The sequence below is a fragment of the Cebidichthys violaceus genome, unplaced genomic scaffold (genome assembly GCF_023349555.1).
Source record: "Cebidichthys violaceus isolate CVI_PGR_0920_01 unplaced genomic scaffold, fCebVio1.0.p SCAF_8, whole genome shotgun sequence".
NCBI lineage: Eukaryota > Metazoa > Chordata > Actinopteri > Perciformes > Stichaeidae > Cebidichthys > Cebidichthys violaceus.
Window position 1 is genome coordinate 12,401,442 of NW_027176964.1, and position 22,853 is coordinate 12,424,294.

The 22,853-nt window shown below is 40.4% G+C and overlaps 5 protein-coding genes across 6 annotated transcripts; 4 read left to right on the plus strand and 1 right to left on the minus strand.

Annotated features, from left to right (window-relative positions):
- Positions 1-47: 47 nt before the first annotated feature.
- tmem59 (transmembrane protein 59) lies at positions 48-1,510 on the plus strand. The gene is made up of 3 exons (XM_068737566.1): positions 48-476; positions 594-711; positions 796-1,510. Exons 1-3 carry the CDS (start codon positions 421-423, stop codon positions 946-948), a joined length of 327 nt encoding a protein of 108 aa, XP_068593667.1. The 5' UTR covers positions 48-420; the 3' UTR covers positions 949-1,510.
- An 871-nt stretch (positions 1,511-2,381) lies between these two features.
- lrrc42 (leucine rich repeat containing 42) lies at positions 2,382-4,725 on the minus strand. The gene is made up of 8 exons (XM_068737564.1): positions 4,631-4,725; positions 3,976-4,390; positions 3,764-3,895; positions 3,549-3,670; positions 3,346-3,431; positions 3,151-3,264; positions 2,940-3,024; positions 2,382-2,841 (listed from the first exon to the last, which is right to left on the minus strand). The coding sequence occupies exons 2-8, from the start codon at positions 4,362-4,364 to the stop codon at positions 2,546-2,548; spliced, it is 1,224 nt and encodes a 407-aa protein (XP_068593665.1). The 5' UTR covers positions 4,365-4,390; positions 4,631-4,725; the 3' UTR covers positions 2,382-2,545.
- A 1,603-nt stretch (positions 4,726-6,328) lies between these two features.
- Positions 6,329-10,630, plus strand: yipf1 (Yip1 domain family, member 1). The gene is made up of 10 exons (XM_068737565.1): positions 6,329-6,450; positions 6,748-6,857; positions 7,087-7,244; positions 7,406-7,486; positions 7,602-7,689; positions 7,881-7,997; positions 8,115-8,281; positions 8,704-8,886; positions 9,547-9,653; positions 9,936-10,630. Exons 2-9 carry the CDS (start codon positions 6,824-6,826, stop codon positions 9,631-9,633), a joined length of 915 nt encoding a protein of 304 aa, XP_068593666.1. The 5' UTR covers positions 6,329-6,450; positions 6,748-6,823; the 3' UTR covers positions 9,634-9,653; positions 9,936-10,630.
- A 1,599-nt stretch (positions 10,631-12,229) lies between these two features.
- On the plus strand, positions 12,230-12,982 carry zgc:113691 (uncharacterized protein LOC503529 homolog). Its single transcript, XM_068737870.1, has one exon. The coding sequence runs from the start codon at positions 12,230-12,232 to the stop codon at positions 12,980-12,982; it is 753 nt and encodes a 250-aa protein (XP_068593971.1).
- Positions 12,983-13,368: 386 nt separating this feature from the next.
- Positions 13,369-22,530, plus strand: ndc1 (NDC1 transmembrane nucleoporin). Of its 2 annotated transcripts, XM_068737584.1 has the most exons (18): positions 13,369-13,495; positions 14,868-14,988; positions 15,075-15,176; positions 16,411-16,585; positions 16,668-16,803; positions 17,041-17,149; positions 17,541-17,592; positions 17,773-17,905; positions 18,403-18,495; positions 18,583-18,664; positions 18,832-18,993; positions 19,074-19,334; positions 19,656-19,768; positions 20,220-20,270; positions 20,864-20,927; positions 21,029-21,129; positions 21,360-21,520; positions 21,629-22,530. In XM_068737584.1, exons 1-18 carry the CDS (start codon positions 13,457-13,459, stop codon positions 21,690-21,692), a joined length of 2,019 nt encoding a protein of 672 aa, XP_068593685.1. In that variant the 5' UTR covers positions 13,369-13,456; the 3' UTR covers positions 21,693-22,530. The 2 variants fall into 2 exon arrangements, with proteins under 2 accessions (XP_068593685.1, XP_068593687.1); XM_068737586.1 differs by lacking the exon at positions 20,220-20,270.
- The last annotated feature ends 323 nt before the right edge of the window (positions 22,531-22,853 follow it).

Below are 22,853 nucleotides of genomic sequence, written 5' to 3' on the forward strand. Positions count from 1 at the left end.
GCATTATTTATCAATGTTTAATTGAGTTTTTTTACAGAAAATAGAGTACTCTGCTCTTTTAGAAGATGACTGAGCCCCCTTTTTTATTTTTTATAAATATATAAATGAAAGTATGTATCTGTGACCAGTTGGTTTATAGCTTCAGAGGGAGTGGGAGTAGTCTTGGGGGGGCTAAGGGTTAGGTTATACTAGAGAAGAACACTGGAAGAAGAGACGGAGTATGACTGACTGACTGACTGACTGACAGACAGACAGACAACAGACAGACAGACAGACAGACAGATTCCAGCCTTATACCAGGAAGTAAAAAGATTACATGTGCGTGTGTGTGTAAAATAAGTTTCTCATTTTCAAGTTCCCGGATTGAGCCCAGTTTACAAAGAATACCATCGCACTTTAATCCAGGAGAGGGACCGAGATATGACCCGGGACCGCAGCTATGACGATGACTACAACCTCTTCAACTGTCTCTCCAGGTCTGTAACGCGTTCATCCACACTGTCAAGGCAGTTAAACTGTTGACTTGATTTGTAGAGCATGACATTAACAGAACCAGTCGGGCAAGTCTCTCATATTAGCGTATGTCTTTGCAGGAACCCGTGGCTACCTGGGTGGATCCTAACCACAACTCTGGTCCTGTCTGTGCTGGTCCTGATCTGGATCTGCTGTGCCACGGTGGCAACTGCTGTTGACCAGTATGTTCCTGCTGAGGTTAGTTCTGTTTGAGTAGTATTGATGTTGGCAATGTCAAAGCCAAAACAATATTTAAATGGTTTCCTCTTCTTTTCCGTTCAGAAATTGAGCATCTATGGTGACCGGGAGAACGTAATGGAGCAGAAACTGACTCCGTACCCAGCATCCTCCCTGCTGATCATTACCTCCAAAGGGCCAGAGGTAGAGGCCGGGCCGCTCCCTTCCAAAGTCAACCTGAGCCAGTCTGACGTCTAGAAGCCAAAGCCGTAGCAGAGAAGGGATTTCCTCCTTTTTATGAATAATATTTAGTTGATTTTTATCCTCTGGCTCAAGACTTGGGCTTCTCTTGGGCTAAACGGGAGCAACTACTTGCAGGAGATTTTGTATAACTGATGTAATGTCTCGTCTCCCTTTTTGACGCTCTTAAAAATTGGAGTGATGAAGAGGTATTTTTCTGTATATTGGTATAATTGAGGCATTAAAGTAATCGGCAGTACATGTAATATGTTTTGGGATTTCCTTTTTTTCAAAGTGTGCATTAGCTCTCTCTTGGTGTGCTTATTTTATTGAATGGTTAAATGAAATGTTTGTGACTTGAAGTGATTTTAACCCAAACCCTCATTTTTATTTTGTCATATAGATTGTGCTAATATGCTCTTTGTACATTCTCATGGGTCTACTGCAATGATTTACAGGAGATGGATTTTACAATAAAATTCTATCATTTCAATTAATAGTGACGGTACACGGTAACACCTACTGTCCTGCTTCGCTGTTTGTTCTCATGATTGATCAGGATTAAAAACAATGGAGGGAAGTTGTTGACATGGGTGTGAGTTTGTTTTTATCATATACTGTAATAACGTGGAGTTTATCTGTAAACACATTTTCAACACAATAATGAAGCTGTAGGATTTAAGTAACCAGTGCAACAACTTAAGAACCCTTTAAAAAGTGAAACTAGGATACTGTTTCCTGTTAAAATTGCATGTGCAGTAATGAATCATCACATCTCTTACCACCAGACTTGGAATATGAATATAATCTGTAAATACAGCTACATTTTACCTGGCCTATCAAGGTTTTTTTATTGGCTTGTTTACATAACGGCTGCATCGGACTGCAACGCGTCCTTTCTCTCACCCTCCTTGTGCTATATTTAGTGTTTCTGCCTCGGTATACTCCCTAGCCTCCAGGTTCGCTGTGTGGTAATTTGATTTGTGGCAGAACTGCACAGCCTTTACACAGTCTGTTTACATGTCTTGGGGAGTACTATTGCATAAATGGAAAAAGCTGGTTAAAGGAGGGTGAGAACTGAGCCAAACCAGACCTCTGTAGCGGGGAGACCACATGAGCTGCCAAGTCAAGTCAAGCATGATACACCTGAATCTCTGCCCGAAGTGTTCCAGTTGCATTGTGGGTAATATAGGTGCCAAGTTTTGCCAAGAAAAAAAAAAGTGTGGAATAAAAATATGACCTTTTTCAAAACTGCCCATTGAGGTTTCAACAATGCCATTAATTCTATTAACAGTCCTTTAGAAATATGCAACACATGACCATAAAGCTTGTACAGGGTCTCTGTATAAAACAGGAAGATTAGGTAATAAGGTTACCTCGCTCGTTGGCATTGAGCTAAAAATCAGCTAGATTGAGTCTCCAAACAATAAAATGTCAGGTAAGGAAGTGGACATATAAATAATACTCAACTTTATTCATAAAAATTCACGCCACCTGTATCCAAGAAAAGTTGTTTACAGTTCACCAGCGTGAATCATCTTTGGAAAATAATTGTTCATTTGATGTCACCGGTTAGCCGACACGCTCTCTGCGGCATGCTGCATGGTGACATTCCTCAATAGCTGTTCAACAAGTCCATGTCCTCCGCAGAAAGAGCTGATGAGGACAAACGTTTTGTTGGAGGACTTCGATGGGAACCGTCACGCTTTCCTGACTGACGCTGCCTTTTCCTGATGTTGTCCCAGGAAGGCTTCCCTTCGTGATTTCTGGCAGGAGGATTCTGTTTCTCTGGTTCGTGACAGTTTGCTGCAGGTCTGAAGAAATGCAGTCTCTCCCTCTCGGCCTCCTTCTCGCTCTCGCATACCAAAGGTGCAGCATTCAGCACATCTCTGACAAACTTCTGCCTGCCAACTAGAGAACAAAAACACTTAAGATATAATCATAGTCATAATCTTGACTTTTATAAATAGCATATCAAAAATGTGAATGCAATGCAAAAATGATCTTACAAAAGCGAAGTGCTGATGTTCTGGATTCATCAATTTTCTTCTGCTTTGGCATTTGTGAGCTATTTGTTTCCCACTGGTTTACAACCTGAAAATGAAACAATGCATTTATTTACGAGACGTCAAACAGCTTTACACCTGCAACATTTAGCCCAAATTAAACTTGCATTAAAGAAACACACGTCTACTATTATGCGTGTCTGAAAACATTTACCTGCTCTGCCCAACCTTCTGTTTTACATCTCGAGTGATCAAAGGTGTCCAGCGGTTTCTCGGAATGAATGAGCCCCAACAGGTCCCACATGGTTGTCTTCAGTGCAGCGCCAAGCTGGAGACAAGAAATGCTTTTAGACGTCAGCGTCACAATCTAGCTGCAGCCAAGTGTTACACACAACCATTACCCTTGTACCTTCAAACTGGTCCCAGATGTGTCAAGATTTTCAAGTTTGGGGAGGCATGTGAGGTATCTCAGAGCCCTCACTGAGATAGGGTTATCTGTACAAGAAACAGAGTAACGATGGATGTCAACTTCTAAATTCTTAAATCTGGAGGTGGTGGTGGAATTTGCGGTGCCACTAAAATGTGACAGCAGATCATCTTTTGGTTACTAACAGGAAACATCAAGTAGCTGAAGGGAGTCCAGTCCCTTCCTCAGCATCCGGATAGGTGCGGTCAATCTTTGCAGGCCGGCGTCCGACAGACCGTTACCGCCAATGAAAAGCTGGATTAGATTGCTGAAGAAGAAAAAGGCAGATGTGTTAGTTAACATTGGCCCTTAAAAAAATTCTCCACGTCGCATCATTTGGGACTACGAAATCAGTCAGTACCTGGCCAATGAGCTGGATGTTAGGTGATGGAATATCTCGTGCTCGTCGCCCAGTCTGCAGCCAAACAGGTCTAAAGACTTCAAACTATGAAATGTTTTTATTTCACCCATCCTCTCATGCAAGAGTGGAAATCTGCAGAAATGAAACAAGAGAGTATATTGCTGTCTCTGGGAAGTACAATGAGAGGCATTGGCGTTGGCACTGTAACTCACCTGTTTCTCAGACAGAGGGACCCAAGCACCATCTCCCCATATGCGTCACCGAACAGCTGCAGGGCTTTTGGAGAAACGTCTGCGTTTAGAAACACACGGTTCTCCTCCGCTGCTGCGAAAAGCCTGTCCCCTATCTGCTCGGGGAAGCCCACCAGAGAGTCCACGTGGTGGATGTTGTCCGCCACGAACAACAGGGCGATGTCAAAGAGAGACTTGGTGGTGTACCTCAGACTGCCCTCTGCGTTGTAGGTGAATATGAAGTGCTCTTTCCTCAGCACAAACGGGTTTGTCCTTCTACACGACGACACTGGCTTCGGCTGAGCCAGGACGATGTCACCGACGCGGCGAAGGCTGCCTCTTTCTCGGACATAAATGGCGCTGTTGTCCATACTAATGTTTGCACTTTTTACTGTCCCTGTGAGAAAGACACAACTCTTTTAAGTCATGCACGTTTAGACGACTGAGGCGTTAAAAACAAAACACTCCAGGTGACGTTAGCTCGCTAGTTAGCTAATCCATGGTCGTTGACTGAGCTAAAGCCAAGACCTAACGGACTCCCGAGTCTTAAAAGACTCTTTATTTTTTAGCTGTTATCGTGTCTCATGTTAATTCGCTTTCAACGCAAAGTTATTAAGCACTGTTTTATAAGTTGTACTTGTTGCAACCAAAGCCGTCTGAGAGTCACATCATCGTTTACTTCTACTTCTTCTACTAATAATGCTTCTCCTTCTTCTTCTTCTTCTTCTTCTTTTGCTTTAAATGTCGGTTGACACACAGGCTTTTTGGTGCATTACCGCCACCCTCTAACCTGGAGTGTGAAGACTAAAGATCTGTACTCTCACACAACAAAGGGAAACAAATATTAAATAAACACAAGGAAACTAATGAAGCAAAAGCAAATAAAACTAATTTCTCAAATTCTATTCATTAGTCTGATTAACCCTAAATACTCTACAAGAGGTTTCCAACATTTGTCACTGATATTTTCCTCTCCAGTCTCTCTAAATCCATCTTTTAAAACTTCTCTCTGTGGATCATACTTCTGACAAAACACTAAAATATTTTTTTTCTCTCCACAAAATCCACACTTTCCATTATTATGCTTTCATATAACATGGAGGGAACTGTTAAAACCAGTATGACCATTTCTTAGTCTTGTTATAATCCTCTTTCCTGTTTCATCCACCGGATGCTGCATTCCCAACCAAGGGTTTATTTTAAAAAGATATCTTCCTTTTCTCCCTTTATTCCATTCACTTGGCCATATCTTTTTGATAAGTCCCTTAATCCCCACTTTACCGCCTGACTATACACATTAATGTTATTACTCTCACTCTTCAAAGCCCTTTTTGCTGCTTTATCCGCCTTCTCATTCCCATCAACTCCAACAAGATCAGGGACCCACACAAAGTAAACAGACAGCTGCATTTGATGAATTCTGAATAGTGATTATTTCAAACAATTAATCCTCTCTACTCCTGGAGTTGCAAAATATCAAATGCTCATCAATGCTGAACATGAATCCTTATTTCTACCTGCAATGCTGCCACAGATGTTGTTTTAAAAGCCCCACATATCCTTAATGCTTGTGCTTGTGTTGCATTCAGTTTTCCCAACAAGGATTAGACGCCGACCTTTATGCCACACTACCGTAATCCAGAACTGATCTTATCAAGCTGACAGGTCGGCTTTGAAAGATATAGCTTTGTAAGCAGACCTGTCAGCTCCCACTCTGTTCCCACAAAGCACCGCATCACATTTAAAACCTTTTACACTTATTTACCAATTTATCAATATGTACACAGCTGAGTCTAGCATCAAACCACATCCCCCCAAAACATGTAACGAGTCTATCTTTTCCAGCTTCTCCTTATTGTAAAGAAAAGCATTTTTCTTTTTCTCAACAGAAACTTTAAATCCCCATTCCAATGACCACTCTTCCACTCTTTTGATTGTTTCCTGCATCTGTTTCACAACATATTCTCCTCAGTGCCCCATCATCTGCAAATACAGATCTCCATATACTTTGTCCATCATCATCATACACATCATCAATGATTTTTGAAAACAACTAAATTCTAATTACACTCCATTGTGGCGTTCCATTAACTGTAACATTTTTTACATTTAATGTAAGAAATATAAATATATAAATATATTAAATATAGATCAACGTGGCATCTGTTGTTGTTTTGTTTTGAGGAATAAATTAAAAGTCTATTGTTCAATCTACACTCCGGAGCAGAAGGTGGCGGTAATGCACCAATGAGCTGGATACCAACCGCCGTAACACTAGAAGAAGAAGAAGAATACTGCTAACTTCCGGGAACTTTTGCTGTAAACAAATGGTCAATGGAGTGAACGGAGATGACGTGACTCTGTTTAAACGGCTCTGGCTAGTATGGCCTGTTTCCAACCTATGATTCCAACCTGACGGAAGTGAAAGGATTTTTTAGGATTTTGGTAGATTATTTGGTAAGCATGCATTGTCTTAAAAAAAAATAACAAAACCTGTGCACTGATTTTAAAATGCAAACGCGACTCTGAGTCCTAAAGTCACGCTAGACAGTTAGCTAACGTGAGCTAATGTACCATTAGATAGCTAAGCTAATGTTAGTTGTTGATGAGCTGTCAAGTAAGGGCTTGGCTAACTTGAGCTAACTTTGATTCCTGTATTGCTTTTAGTTTACTACGTTGTCATTAAACAACTAGCATAAGGGGAAGGAATAGTTAGTCCTAGGAGTTTAAAATGTTATTTTCTCTCCTCCATAGCTTTCCCAAAGTAAGTTGTCATTAACTTGCCCATACGTTACTGTGAGGCAACACCACGGAGAGTGAATCCGTGTAAATGGCGTCGACAAATGACCCATTCCAATTTCAAGGTAAATGTCCTCCACAATCTATTTGTTTGATTAAGGAATTAAGCTGCTACATTGATGTTTAGCTTCAGTTTGCTGTGCTCTTTCCCAGTCTGTATGGCATCTGTAAACACACCTCTCTCATTACTCTCCCTGTGCTGCACTGATTGGTAGAAAATAATGTAGTTCACCTATTAAAAAAAAATCTAATTTGTGGCTTAACGTTCTCCATTTATCCATCCTATGGAATTAGAATTTGAAGAAGCTGGCAATCTGTTGGAAGCCAACAGAGATGCAACCACCATTAGTATTGAAGATGACGAAATGAAACCTGAGAAGCCGAGAAAAGCTGCTGCTTTCTCTGCTGATGGTGATGAGGAGGACCCACTGGCCAGTGATGACAAGACAGAGGTCTGCACAACACTGGACCCTGAGTCTGAAATAAAGTCTATCATCATCATCACTGGCACCTTTTTTTTCACGCATTTCCGTCAGCTATTAAATGTTGTTGCATCAAATATTTGTGTGATTAATTTAGCTTTTCTTCATGTTTGTTTTTTTTCCAACTGAAGCTTCTCTCTGGGCAACAGAAAAGTGTCCCCTTCTGGACGTTTGAGTACTATCAAAGATTTTTTGACGTCGAGACCCATCACGTAATATATTATTATATTATCTTATTTTAATGACTTTTAAGTGTTGTTACATTTTGTCTTGTAATGTAGCTTTGATTACCTTAACGTGTGTAATGTTTATTACCATTTCTTTCAGGTAAGGGAAAGAATCTTTGGATCAATGCTGCCATGGCCTGGAAAGAATTTCATTCATCTCTACCTTCGTAGAAATCCTGATCTGTATGGTACGCACACAAACCGTTTAGCACGCGTGTCCTAATAAGAGGTTGTCAGGCATTTTCTGGTTGTGAAAATAAGAAAAAAGTGTGTCCCTGTTCTGTAGTTTACATTTTGTAATATTTGTAGCGAATGCCGTTTTAAAGAAACCAAATGGGCACACAAACTGAAGTTCAAATGTCTTTATGTGTGCTTTCAGGACCATTCTGGATTTGCACCACCCTTGTGTTTGCTATCGCCATCAGTGGAAACATTTCCAACTTTCTGGTGCACTTAGGCAAACCAAACTACAAGTACACCCCAGAGTTTCAAAAAGGTAAGTGCTGTTATTCTTTGGTATTTATGGCTCACTTGTGCAGGTTGAGTGTAAGAGGAGACTGTACATTTTGCTTAAATAACTCTATTTTTTAAAATTCTGCTGTGTTTTTTCTAGTGACGATAGCTGCGACAGCAATCTTCAGCTATGCTTGGTTTGTGCCCCTTGCCCTGTGGGGTTTCCTGCTGTGGAGAAACAACAAGATCATGAACTTGGTGTCGTACTCCTTCATGGAGATCGTCTGTGTGTATGGATATTCCCTTGCGATTTACATACCAGCAGTGGTAAGACCTACAATTTTCATTTCAGAATATCAGTCTCTGTGTGTGGCACTCAGCCCCAAGCCCATTGGTTCCAATTAAAGACGTAAAATGAATAATGATGGGCAACAGAATTATAGCATATAGAATATCACCAGACTCATCTACAATGTGTTTATAACATTCACCTCTGTAAAATGTAATATTTGTATCTTTAATATCTTTTGCACACAGCATGTGATTCAGTGTAGAATGTACTTTTTATGTTGACATTAGAACCCTGTATTTAATGATTGCATATAGCAAACATTGTTACCTTTCACTACAAATCATGACAGATGATTAATACTTATTTCCCCTTAAAACATTTTGCGCATTCATTGTGTCTAATAATTCTCTTGAAATGAGACGCATATTAAATAATGCACCGTTGTTTCCTACATAAGGTCCTATGGATTCTCCCATTTGAATGGCTGAGGTGGTGCACCATCGTGGTGGCTCTCTGCCTCTCCGGCTCAGTTCTCGCCATGACTTTCTGGCCTGCAGTGAGGGATGACCACCCTAAAATTATCATAGCAATCATGTCGGCCATTGTTGTGCTCAACGTCCTGCTTGCCGTCGGCTGTAAGGTAATTGTGCTCTTTGATGTTGCTTTTACGTAACTTTACTGTTAGGATTAATTACAAATTTGGGAGGTATGGAAAACGAATCTGTTCGAAGAAATATGATACAACATTTGTCGTCCTGCTTTGGGAAACCACATCTTTATTAATCCAGTTGATTCAAGCTGCCTGTCCATCTTAGTGTAGATAACGACAATCATTGAGCCACTCTCATTTGTCCTCAATGATCTCAGTAGCACGGCCAAGCTTTGACCCAACTCGTCTGTCAATCACCGACACTACACAGACTTCATGTGGGTTTCTGGGAAATGACTATACCTGATAGTGTCAAGTTAACTCCCTGTGGGGAGACGCTCTTCATTGGAAACTGTGACTGCATTGGCTAACTGGTGTGAGAACGGCCTGTTAGTGCTTTCCTGTCAGGTGCACAGAGGTATCGTATATCTGGTCGCATTAAATGTAATTAGTCTACAAAGTAAGCCTGATGGTCTGAAGGTTGATCAAGATGGCAAGAACGCTGTATTCACCGTATTCACTCTTACTAACAGACAAACTGACTTTAGTTCTTGATGGATCAGGAGTTTCTCTTAATACTGTAATTGTTTCTTTGCCGGGTTGTTTTACTGTCCTTTCCTTTCCTTTATTTTTTCTTTTTTCTTTTTTTAGGCCTATTTCTTCAGCAAACCAGAACAAGCACTACCAGCTGGTATTTCTGCTGTAACAAATGGGACCGAAGCACCCTCTCCGACATGAAAGCCTTTCTTTTACTAAAGGTAACCAACCCAGGAGCTTTTTAAGCCATGATCCCATTGTACAAATACACTACTCACCTGATACAAGTCATATTCCTCCACCCTGTACTTTCTCTTGGCCACTTTACATTTGCATTCACTTGTAGCAGCTCTACATTGTTACATTGGCCTATTTTAAGGGCTTTAGCTCGAGCGTGTGTTTTTTTTTTCCATCACCTGCTAGAACAGACCATCTGACACCGGACTTCCTTTACACGTTTTCTTCTTCCCAAAGCAAATGTTATTCTTTTTCTTAAATTGCAGGTTCTCCGGTTGCCTTATTAGAGAGAATTGGGTTGCTGTGGTGATGACGTCATGGGCCGTCTGGATTTCACCTTCACTCGGACGTTCTGGCTCAAGACCTTTAAAACCCAGTGTGCGTTCTCTGTACAACTGCATAACCGTTGAAAATGAACACTGGTACCAAGTATGTTATTTCTAATGGGATGGGTTCTAAATTTCCTTAAAGATGAATGGGGTACGGTGTTACACAGCACATACGATCTGCAGTATGGTAGCTTTCCGCTTTATTGTTCTTATGTATAAATATTTAGACTACCAGTCCGTGCAGTAATGTTGGTCACATCGAAGGCATTTTGTATATGCATTTTATTTTATATTCAGTTCATGGGAACATGTCAGTATACGTTTGTGTAAAAAATATTCTGTATGAACAGCACAACAAGTATAGGTGTTGTTAAGATTTTTAAGGGTTGGACTTATTGTGTACAAATAGAGTAATTGTATTTTCCTCTAACTGATTTAACCGCAAGTGCCCACAACTAATGCCAAAGACCCATCCTAGATGTCCACGGTATTTACATTTTTTTTTTTTTTAGTTGATCAACTTTATGAAATTCTCAATGAGTGTTTCATTGGAAGAAAATAAAAAAAATGGTCTTTGTGGGACCCAACTTTATTAATGAAGCCATCAATAATAAAGGTGTTATGACAATGATTTACAGTCCAGCCTATGTTCAAGCACAAATGAAACTATGAACAGATAAGTCACATACTGTCTTTACACATTAAAGAAATAATTCCACATTTAGGAAAATATGCTTATTATCTTTCAATGTGTTACAGTGTTCAATGGCTACCTGGGGCTCGCAACCATAATTCAGTTCTTCTACAGCCGTGAGGTGTGTTTATACGTGTCAGACAGGAAGAAGTTCTGTTTAAGATAGGTTAACATGTCGCAGGAGTCCCTGGACTGTTTGCTGGTTGGCTGCCATTATTCTCTGGCTGCACTTTGCCGCTAAAAATTAAACTATCTCCATCTTTTTATTTTGGCCACATTCTAAACGGCTGCAGCTTGCTGGGCTCGGAGTGGCCACCGCAGCTTTCCTAAGACATTGCATGGCAGCTCTGCTCTGGTGTGTTCTCGCCTTTAGAGGTGCTGTTAGGTGGATGTTGTTACCCTCAGACAGAGCCATGCTAGCAGTTTCCCCCTGTTTCCAGTCTTTATGTTCAGCTAAATTTACTAGCTTTTAGCTGGAGCCTTATATTAAATTGACAGATATGAGAGTGAAATCAACCCTCTCATCAAACTCTCAGCAAGAAAGTAGACAAGCCCATTTCCCAAAATGTCTTAAGTCTTCCTTCAAACATTTAAATCATTTTGTCGACATGTTTTCCAAGTTTAAAACAAGTAACAACTGAGTTGAACACCAACTGCAATTCAAATCAATTTGAAAACAAACTAAGAGACTAAATCTTATCACTGCGGTGTTTCTTACATTTTCCTGATTCAGAATCAAGTCACTCGGGACAGTTCCATCATATAAATGCTTAAGATGTCAGTAAACTGTTTTTTTGTTCACTTTTTCTTTCAGTAAACTCTTAAGTTTTTAGGTAGGACAACCTTAAATCATCCCAGCTCCCACACATGTAGGCAACGTGTGTGTGTGTTTTTTTCCCCAGCTCCAAAGAACATTAAAGGCTGCCAGTACATTTCAACAGTTGGACCCTTTAAATATTTAAGGGAGGGATTGTAGCTAATTTGGATGATTTCAAAGAGAGCGTCTTAACTTTTAAAGTGGACATTTGGCTCCTGCTACTGTTTTTCCAACTCATCCATCTTAACTGTCGTGTGGTTGAGCAATTGATAGAATCTACTGTGTCACTGTTAGGATGCACAGATCACCTGCAGTGGAAAATGTTACTTATGTATGTAAAGCCTGTTTCTACAGACACGCAGCGTGTGGTCAGCACCTTACACACAGAGCACCTCTGTTCAGTCTGTGTTTCATATTAGCATTGATTCACAAGGACAAGTTCTCAGATTATTTAACAAAATGGGGAGGAAAAAAAAGAAGTATTGTGTCACTTGAAACGGTGTCACAGGGTTGGTGGCGCCCTAATTAATGGTCATTCTAGCCCCAGCTTTGTGTTACACAGGAGCTGCCTGTCAAACGGATAACCCTGTTGGAGGAATGCCACCTGCCTCGGTCTTAGGCATACATGTAGCTGCTTGTGAGGTGGATTTACCCACATAATGATCAAGGACTATTTGACTTGTGAGTAAAATCTTTATTAAAAGAAAATCTTGCCACAGGATGGCCACTTCAAATGGGAAAGGTGAGAAAGTGTCCAAATTTGAGACATTGAAACTTTTGGAGAAATGCAGAAAGGAAAAAGATGATGCCATGCACAGAGAAAGTGTTCTCAGAGAGAAACTCCGACTGTATGAGTCGAAGATGCGTTCAACTGAGGCTGTGAGACAGAAACTGAAGAGCTTGACTGTGGACAACAAGGAGCTGAGGAAACAAGTGAAGGCTCTTCGTACCGAGATTGGACTTGAGAGCAGCCCTAAGTTCAGTGGAAAGACCACAAAGGACATAATCAATGACTTGCATGAAAAGGACAGTGAGTGCAGTTCCCTGGTGGAGAAGACTGGGAAACTGAGTCTGACCATTGACGATTTGACTTCAGAGTTGGCTAATACAGTCACCTCAAAAACACTTCTAGAGGATCAAGTGCAATCATTGCAGCAAAATCTCAAGGATATGACAAATAATCAACGCCGCTTGCTGAAGTTGTGGGAAGACAAGAAGGTCCAAAGGGAGCAGCTTGCCCTCCCTGCAATTGCCCAGAAACCTGTGCAGAAACCATTCGTCCACAAAGCAGTTCAAACCGAGATGTCCGTCAGTTTATCCCAAAAGCTTCCAGCCAATGCTTTTGAGACCAAGCCATTTTCTCAGGACAATGATAAAACAGTTTTGGATAAACACAATTTTCCGACCTATGGGAAAGGCTTTCATCTTGACAAAGCTTTCATGCATGATGAAACAAAAGGAATAAAGAATTGACTCGACTCATTGACTGATATTTAATCACACACTGTATTGAGAAAGTAAAGCTGAGATACTTTTTAATTGTTATTTTTGACTTTTCGGTGCCTTGTGTAATTTGATTCTGTGATAATGTAGTTATTTCAGTATTTGTGTAACTAAATCTAACTTTATAGATCAACATTTAACTGAAGCAGCTTTTTTTTTTTAAAGCTATTGTTTGTGAGCTTATTCCGATTAGTCAAGCCCGCATTGGCCGAACTGCCTTACTGACATTTATACATATTTCTGTTGCTAAATAAGTTAATTAAACTAAATTCGGGTGGATGTGATACTGCCATCAGGCAGGAACACGGACAACTTTTTATTGGGGTCCTTCAAGGGTCCTTTGAATGCATGTGGCGCGATATGGGAAACGGTGGTAAATAGTTTGACAGCAGGAGAGCCGAAGAGCTTATTGTCGTTGTTTGGCTCTCCATTTATCCAAGCAACATGTTTTCTACAGAGCAAAGTTGTTGGTTTGTCCGCAAGGTGAGTCTTTAAACTTAATTATCCTTTCATGAAAGAGAAAACGTGTTGCGGGTGCTAGCGCGCTAACTTGAAGTAGCCTGTGTGTTTATGCTAACGTTAGTTCATCGGTAGCGTAGCTAATATATCTTTCAGAAAAATACAAAACTAGTTAAAGAACACTATATATGCAACTGAGGAAAAAAAGTTATGTACAATATATGAGCTTAAAACTGGAGCAAGGAAAAAATACGTTAACGTTAGCTGTATAAGACCTGTACTCATACAGCCTTTTACCCCACTAATCTTTGACATAATGGTGAGAGTTTTGGAAAGAAATGAGCCAAATGAAGCATGAATAAATCTGAAAAATGGGTGTCCGTTTGTCCACTTTTACGAGTTACCCAGCACGATGATCAATTAATAAGATCATACAAGTGAACAATTCTGGGTGCATTTTCATCATACCCAAGCCTGGTTTTATTTTCAAACATGTAAGATATGTAACAAAAATGCAGATGCTCAATAGTTTCTACCTCAGAATAATAGCTTTATTTATATTACACCTTTTAAAAACAGAGTTTACAAAGTGCTTTGACAGACAAAGCAATAAAACAGAAAGCTCAACAGTGAGGCCCAACAAAGCAAGACAAACTAAGGTAAGATTTAAACCCAGATAAAACAGGATAATAGATGAAACTAATCAATACGATAAAAATAAACAAATAGATTAAACAAAATAATTGATAACGTAAAGCAATGACATCACATATAAGCCAATTTGTAAAAAATAGTTTTAAGAAGTGATTTAAAAGAGAAGAACAGATAATAAAGAGGATACAACAAAACCACCCGGGGCTGCAGATGAGGATTACTTTTATTTGGACACTCTGCCTAATATTTTCTTGATTAGTCAAGTAATCGTTTAATCCTGTTAAATGTCAGAAAATAATTAAAGTTGCCCATCACTTAAGTATTAAACTGGATGTAAAATGCACTTACTGGTTAAACATTACTTAAAATCTGGGCCTTTTGTTTGTTTACATTTTCAGAAACAGGAACTTTTAACTCAAATATTTTTTTCCCTCATGGTGGAGTGGTGAACATTACCAACTAAGTATTGTTTAAACTTCTTACAGATTAAACTATTACTGCGTTTCATATCACCCAGGTTTACATCTCGGGTCTTGGGGGTAGACAATGTTAGAATAGGGTTTTAAAGAGAAAAGAGATCAAAGGTCTACAAAAATATCGAGAGGCCTTTTGGAATCGCCTATTATAACTTTTTATAACATATTGACAACTACAAAGCAGAATATGTTGTCTGTTTAGCCACTGCTTTGTAAAGATGGACCAATGATTTATGTATTTAATAATGACTGACTTCTCTTTTCAGGTGATTTGCTGGAGAGCGGTGGCCAGTATTGCTTGGGCTGTCCTGTTGTTGCTGCCCATCACGGTGGTTTTTGTAATCCTCAGCAGGTTCAGTCTGCTCCACCCCATCCAGACAATATCCGGTCAGTCACCACGGTCATTGTGCGATTTGACTCCTCATCAATCTGAAGTTGTGTGAATCTCACTGTGGACTGTTTCCTACATGCAGAATGCCTGTCCTTCTTAACATGTGCAAGTGCCATCTTCTCATTGATCCTGCTGTGTGGAGTGGTCATCATGGTGGGGTTCCTGAACCTGGAGTATTATACAGGTGGGTGGCAGATAACTGCAAATGTATATTTCATATTTCCTTGATTGACAAGGTCCTCCAGTCTCTGGTTTAGTAGGAGTTCAGTTTATCAGAGCAAAGATGCATTTCATCAGTTCAGAGTTTATGTATGTGTGTGATGATGCATCATATTATGTATGATGTATAGTCAGGGCCATAAGGATTTGGACTGTGACACAATTTTTCTAATTTTGCTTATTTACACAACCCCAATGGATTTGAAACTAATCAGTCAATGTGTGGTTGAAGTGTAGACTTTCAGCTTTAATTCAATGTCTAAAACAAAACAATCACAATGACTGTTTAGGAATTACAGCCACCCACATTTTCAGAGGCTCAAAAGTAATTGGACAATTGTCCGACAAATGGTTTCATGGCCAGATGTGGCCTGTTCTGTCACTATTTCATGACAAATGATGCCGACAATAGGATTAAAAATGTTACATTTCCAGTTGGTAGTTGGTCCTTGGAACTCTCAGCATGCGGACCAAAAGGGTGTCAATGCAAGTGAAGGAGGCCATTATTAGGTTAAAAACATTGGTGTACCGTGGTGAAGAATAAGCCCTTCATAACATCTACTGAAGTCAAGAACACTCTGGAGGAGGTAGGCGTTCCATTGTTAAAGTCACTATCAAGAGACGCTTTCATGAATATAATTACAGAAGGTTAACAACAAGGTGCAAACCACTTGGTGACACTGAAGAACAGGAAGGCCTCATTAGACTTTAACAGAAAACATCTGACAGCCTGACCAGTTACAGAACAAGATTCTTTGGCCAGATGAAACCAAGATGAACTTGTACCAGAATGATGGAAGTGTGGAGAAGGAAAGGAACGGCTCATGATCCAAAGCAAACCACATCATCTGTTTAACATGATGGAGGCAGTGCTTTGGATGGGCATGTATGGCTGCCAATGGAACAGGGTCACCGGTGTTCATTGATGATGTCACAGCTGATAGAAGCAGCAGGATGAGTTCTGAGGTGTTTAGGGCTGAACTATCTCTTCAGATTAAGACTAATGATACTAAACTGATTGGATGGCGCCTCACATTGCAGATGGATAACGACCTAAAACATGCTGTAAAAACAACCCAAGAGTTTCTTATGGCAAAGGAATGGAATATCCTTCAATGGCCAAGTCAGTCACCTGATCTCATCAGGTGACATGTGCTAGCCTTTGGTTGTAACTGGTTGTTTTTTCTGTTTCTCTTCAGTCATCCCAACTATTGCATGCTCAAAAATCGCCCTGTTGGGTCAGCTGCTCCACCCTCGTCAGTTTGTCAACTCCCTGGCCCACTGCATCATGGGAATAATCGTGGCCTGGTGTTGTGCTGTCACTATCGGGGGCAGATATGAGACAATCGGATACCCTTGCACACAGGGTGATGGGTAAGCAGCTGTCACGTACAACTCATCATGTTGAGCCTTCCGTGCTTCATCCTCAGTCTAATTTCCTCAATTTGTTTTTTAGCACTGACGGTTCCCCTCAGATGTGTCTGAATGAATATCACCTCTTCCTTCTGCTGGCTGGAGCCTTTGTTGGGTTCTCTCACAGTCTGCTTGGCGTGATCTACAACATGAACTACGTCTCTTTTCACACGGTTCAGGTATGGGGTTGTGCCAATTGTGAGTTGTAATCACTCAATCAAAAAATATATCAGTGGTCGTTGAAGACACATTTGTTTTCATTAGATCAACATGCACAGTGACAGTGGTGTGAGCCCTGTTATCACCTGTTACACAGGCTCGCCCAAACTTAAGAACAATACAATAACTGGCACCTCTTTTAAATGGTGGATGATGAACGTTGATGTTAACCCACTGTTGTTGTCCCCCCCCCCCAGCAATACAAATACCTTCGCTTTAAAGGATCCCTACCTTTGGTGGTGAAGTGCAGCGCCGCTCAAGCACTTTACTCTGTCAGGAACTACATTGTTGTGTATTTCTTTTTGGGTAAGTGATCTCTGTCTACAGATGAAACAATAACACAGAGCTCTAGGAGTGCTGTAGGAGTTAAAACTTCTTTTTATAGACATACTTATTCACTATTTCATTGTATATACGGTACTGTGCATTTTTGTTATTTTATCTTCCTATATTCTTATATTTAATATGTTCTTCTCTGTTACTTTAGTGGATATATTGTGCATCTATTAATACTTAATATTTTGATTTACTCTGTTACTTCGTTTGCAGAAGTATATCCTTGCTGCTGTAGCATACATATTTCCCCCTGGGGATGAATAAAGTATATATTTATATATTGTAGCTGAACTCTGTTTTTTATTTGCCGCACAAAGTTGTTTGAGATGATGGACAAAATATTTCATTTTATTATTAACAGGATATATTCCAAAGGCATGGATTTGTAAAACACTGAATCTTCATTTGAACAGGTCAGTATGGATTATGTTTATATATATATATATATATATATATATATATATATATATATATATATATATATATATATATAAAATCAATTTTATTTGTGTAGCCCAATATCACAAATTGGCTCAAGTGGCTTTACAATCTGTACAAACAAAATGATTCATGTCTGTGATCTCCACCTCCAGCTCTGTCCACCCTCTGGACAGCGTAGCTGGACTGCTGGACCTCTCCCTGCTCTACCACCAGTGGATCAGTGCCAGCTTCCTTCTCTTCACATGGCACATCACACTGCTGCTTTTTAGGATATTTGTCACTGAGGTATGTGAATCAATAACAGACAAAATGTATAAAAATCCCTAATATTGAAAAACCAACGGTCTCACAGTGCTGCTGTTTCCACACACTTCCCTCTCCGGTTCTCTTATCTTGTAAGAAGTTCTGGTTTTCTGTCGATCAACATTTTATTTACCAGACTTGAGCCCATCCAAAGGCTAAAGATTACCACCAGTGCCAGCTGGCCATGGTGACCACCATACAATTGCATGGACGTGGTCCAATTCTGACAATCACATCTTATTGACAGTTTGTGGCTGTAATTGGCTTAATTAAAAGTACAGTGTTGTGTTGAAGAGATGACTTCCGTTTGCATTTTAATTATTTAGAGACACTAGGGGGCAATGTTGTCATTGCTTTGAGTTCCCAAGTATCTGCAAAGCACCAGACCAGAGCTCATCTCACACGTTCAATTAAATGTACACTTGAGGAGTGGACTTTGAAGATAATATGTCATCTATTGTATTTCCGGTTATCTGCAGGTGTACAGTTTTCCTGTGCAGTCGTCCTTTACTGAGGATGCCCATCAGTGTCTTCCTAAAGTTCTAACGGACAAGCAGCCAATGATATTGAAGGTAGATAACGTACTTGATTTTCCTCCTCTTTGTGCTCACTTCTAATCGCATATGGTTGTTGTAACTTGTCATTTCCAAAATGTTTAGTTCCTAGCTCTGCAGGACTTGGCTCTGCTGTCTCAACACTCCCCATCAAGACGCTGTGAGGTCTTCGGTCTGAGTCAACCAGGTCTGTCTTGTTGTCTACACAGACAAGTGGTCCTTGCTTGAGTGGTTACTGATTGACTATTTGGAAGAAAAAAAATACACTCTGCATTAATCAGATTGTATTTATTACATAATTAGCTTACAACAAAAGCAAACATGTATTGATCTTTTCATTCTCGTCTTTCCCAGGTGGCCATCCTCACAACTGGAACGCCATCACTCAGGAGTGTCTGTCTCTGCTGGCTGATCTGACCCAGAGACTCTTAGCCTACCATGACACTGTAGCAACCAATGGCAGGGCCAAATCACTGTCTACTGGGAGTGACAGGAAGACCTCATCTGAGACATCAAGTATGTCGCTATAAAACATGAATAAATGTAGTTATTTATGCCCAGTTCCCTTCATCATTTCATTTGTTTCTTTCTTAAAGTAACCTCATGCCCAGAAGATCTGATGAGCCCGAGGCCGACTTTACTGTTGAAGACTCCCGCTTCTGTCTTTGCACGCTCCATTGTCGGCCCCCCCCAGAGCCCTCTGACGGCACCATTCACTCCTGACCTGGACAGCCCGTTTGCTTCTCCCGCCCTGCGCCGGCTCACTGCTCCTATGGACCAATGCTTGCCGTGGTTTGGCACGGTGCAAAGCCCACACATCATGAGGAGAGCCCCAAAGCTCTGGTCCACCTCCACAGGTGAGAGGAGGCTCAGATCAAACGGACACTTAAAGGTCCAATTTTATCCGGTAAATGACGAGTTCAACCTCGTTTGATCTGTTTCGTTATCGCTGTGAAACTAATGTTGACTCAGTTTTGAGGTGTATTTTGTACCTTTTCTATATTGTGTATTTATTCACCTTAAATGACTGAACAGAGGTTTTGGAACGTCTGGTATGGCATGATGTTGACTTATAGGTCAGGGTATCATTACATAAGTTGAGTAGAAGATGGATGATTAGTAGATGTGAGCTTTTTTTTGCTTGTTCCCACGTCTTTACTTGGCGTCTCTCTGTGCAGATTCACAGGTCAATGGCAGTCCCCCCTCATCCCCTGCCTCAGTTCCCAGTCCCAAGCAGGAGCCGTCCAAACCAAGTCGCCTGGCTCAGTTCCTTCAGAACAGAAAAGAACAGGTACTTCAATATACAATGGATATACTAATGTGTTTATGGCTCTTCATACTTAACATTTATTAACATTGGGCAAACAGTAGTTCGGAGTTCGTCTTGTCTGATTTTTTTTTTTTTTAACTTTCCAAAACCAACAATCCGACACTCATGTCTGCTGTATGCAGTGATTGGCTGTCAATCCCCTCTGTGCCGGCAGAGCGATAAGACAGAAGGAGTGTCAACTTAATTAAGAACAATTAAGAACCTCCTTGTAGCCCGGTTACTGAGGATTACCTCTGCTTCACAATGTAACAGTCACACTATCTGCCTTTGTTCTGATGGAGCGTTCGTCCATCTTTGTCATCGTTGTTTAGACCTCTGTTAAGTCTATAAAGCCATCATTTCTACATTTGTATTCCATTTTGTTGTTTAGTTTTGAAAGCAAAACAACTTTATACTTACTTGTCCCATTCAGGTTAAAAGTTTCTTGGCGAAACGCGTGCTGATAATGTATTTGTTTAACAAGGTAAGGCTGTGTGGCATGAACATGCTGTCTTCTTCAGACACTGAGGGGCTCCCTGCATGCTTTCATCTGACACTGTAGACTTTCATTTAGTTTTACTAAACCTAACAACCTCACCCTCCAAGCATCACTAATTTACCTCCTGGTTCTGGGCTCAATTCTGCACACATTACTAATGTAGCTCTTTTCCATTCACCTAGCTGTTACGATACAACCTTACTAATTACTTTAAAAGCTTGTTTTAAGGAGTTGCGTAACCTACTTGTCTTGCAGGTCACTTGAGTACTATAAACCAGTGTTTGTACCAATCAAATGTTCAGAAATCATGTCCTTATTATATCAGTAGTGTTCGGTACTGATGAGCTTATCACCACCAGATATTACACTTGTGTTGCACTATTTCCTATTTGTAGAGTTTGGTTAGTCTGCTTTGCTTCCTGAAGCTCACGTATCTTCCGTTGATCACACATGCATGTTGTGATGTGGTCTCATTAGAACCTGTCCAATCTAACCACTTCCTGATTCATCAGTCTACTGTAAAGATGCATTTGTCTGTTCAGTAGAAAGCTCGTTCAAGTTAACATTGTCTCTTACAGCTTCCAGAAGCTTCCAGTCAAGCTCTGTTTGCAGACAGCCAGGCTCACATCTGGGCTTTAGAAGGTGGGAAGAGATGATGGACTTGATTTTCATTTAATATGGATGTGACCCGTCCTTGTTAATACAACATGTACATTATTATGTCCTCTAATATCCTCCTCCAGGGCTGTCCTACCTTGTTCAAGCCTCCTTCTCAGAAGACCAGTTTGGCGTTGTACAGACTACATTACCCAGCATTCTCGGTTGCATGCTGGTCTTACAAGAGGTAAGCTGTTACCGCAGCCACCCTGAGAGCACACATGGGTGCAGCAACAATGATAAAACAAAAAATCGTATCAAATTTCCTAGCCCAAAGTGCTCTGAAGTGTTTTTGATTGTAAAAGACTGTTTAACGAGAAGCAAAGCTACCTGGGAAACATGAGTTTTACAGATGCTGTACATAGTGACACAGACACAGGATCACTCATGGCAGTTGTTTCCTGTCCTTGTTTTCAGGCAGTAGATCGACACTTCAAGCTGCCTCATGCCTCCAGTAAGCCCGTCAGGTCGTCCAGCAGCATGGGAGACTCCACTCACAAAACACTGCGCTTTGCTCTCAGGGCCACTCTCAAGACTGCCATCTACAGGATAACGACGACTTTTGGAAATCACTTAAAGTAAGGCCTGTCATTACATTTGACTTTTTTCCAAATCCTAAAAAGAATAATCATGCGTATAGTAATTTTTTTAATGTATTTTTTTAATTTTATTTTTTAAATCCTCAGTGCTGTTCAGATGTCTGCAGAGCACCGGAAAAGATTGCAGCAGTTTCTGGAGTACAAGGAATAACAGATTCTTATTGTGATGTGTGTTACATTAGCATAACTGAGGCAACAAGTGAAAGCCCATGCTAGTGCCTCTTTTAATATTTATGTCTGCACGATGTCATTGCGGATTGTATCTGATAAGCTAGATCACGTCTCCACGCATGAGGCGACGGCTTCCTGCCCAACTGATGGACTGTAACAGGTTGGAAACTGTTTCCTCCTGTGTTTGAGAGAATTAAACTAGCTCACTGTATAGATAAGCAACTCGTTCCAAAAGATATTTGCTTTATTTGTATTACAAGGAGGCCATATCAGGTAATCATATTTTACTTTCATGAATTGGGATGAGTTGTAAAGGGCTAGTTGCGCTGCATCAGTTCTAAATGATGTTCTTTTGGCTTCCACTTCATCGGCTGTCTTATGGAATTGCTTATTGTGTGATTTCAAAGCATTTTGCATTTGGTGTGAGGAGTGAGATGTCAGTGATGAGAAAGATGCTGTGTTCTCTTTAGTTTCACAGGTGTCTGAAATGTGTTCTGGAAATATATTTTTTTACCACTGGTTTTGTTCTAAACACCAGCCTGGAGAACTCGTTTACTGTTATCTGTGCACGTCAGTTCAGGTTCGCCAACTAGAAAATACACCACAGTCAGATTTACAGATCAGACACCACTGTTTGTACATGTCAACTATTTGTGTTTGTCGGTTTTTGTTCATGTGAAATAAGGCTCTTTCATGTCAGATTAAGGATGGAGATTTTTTTTGTGTGACTGGTAACAAGTGTGGGGAATCTGCCAACAAGTATTGAGTTTAAATTCCCACTCAGACACCTGTTGAATAAAAACATCATGTTAAGATCATTTTGCAGGTTGTTTTTTTTCACTTCTTGGCTAAAACAAGCCGGTCCTAAATGATCTTCAGCTTCCAGAAATGGAATGCAAGAGTTACTTAAGGAGTCCCTGGTTGGAAACAGCTGGAAGGAAGGTGTCTGCTTGAAGAATACAAGTCTTTTCCTCCACACACCTGACTTATCTTTGTCGGAGCAGCACAGGTGCTACTAATGGCCTTAAGGCCCAAATTTATTCAAATGTCCCAGTAAGCCAGCATGCACTGTACCAGAAGTTGCTAAATTAAATTAAACAATCATTAATTTGTTTACACCTGTTTTTTTCCAAAAGTCCTG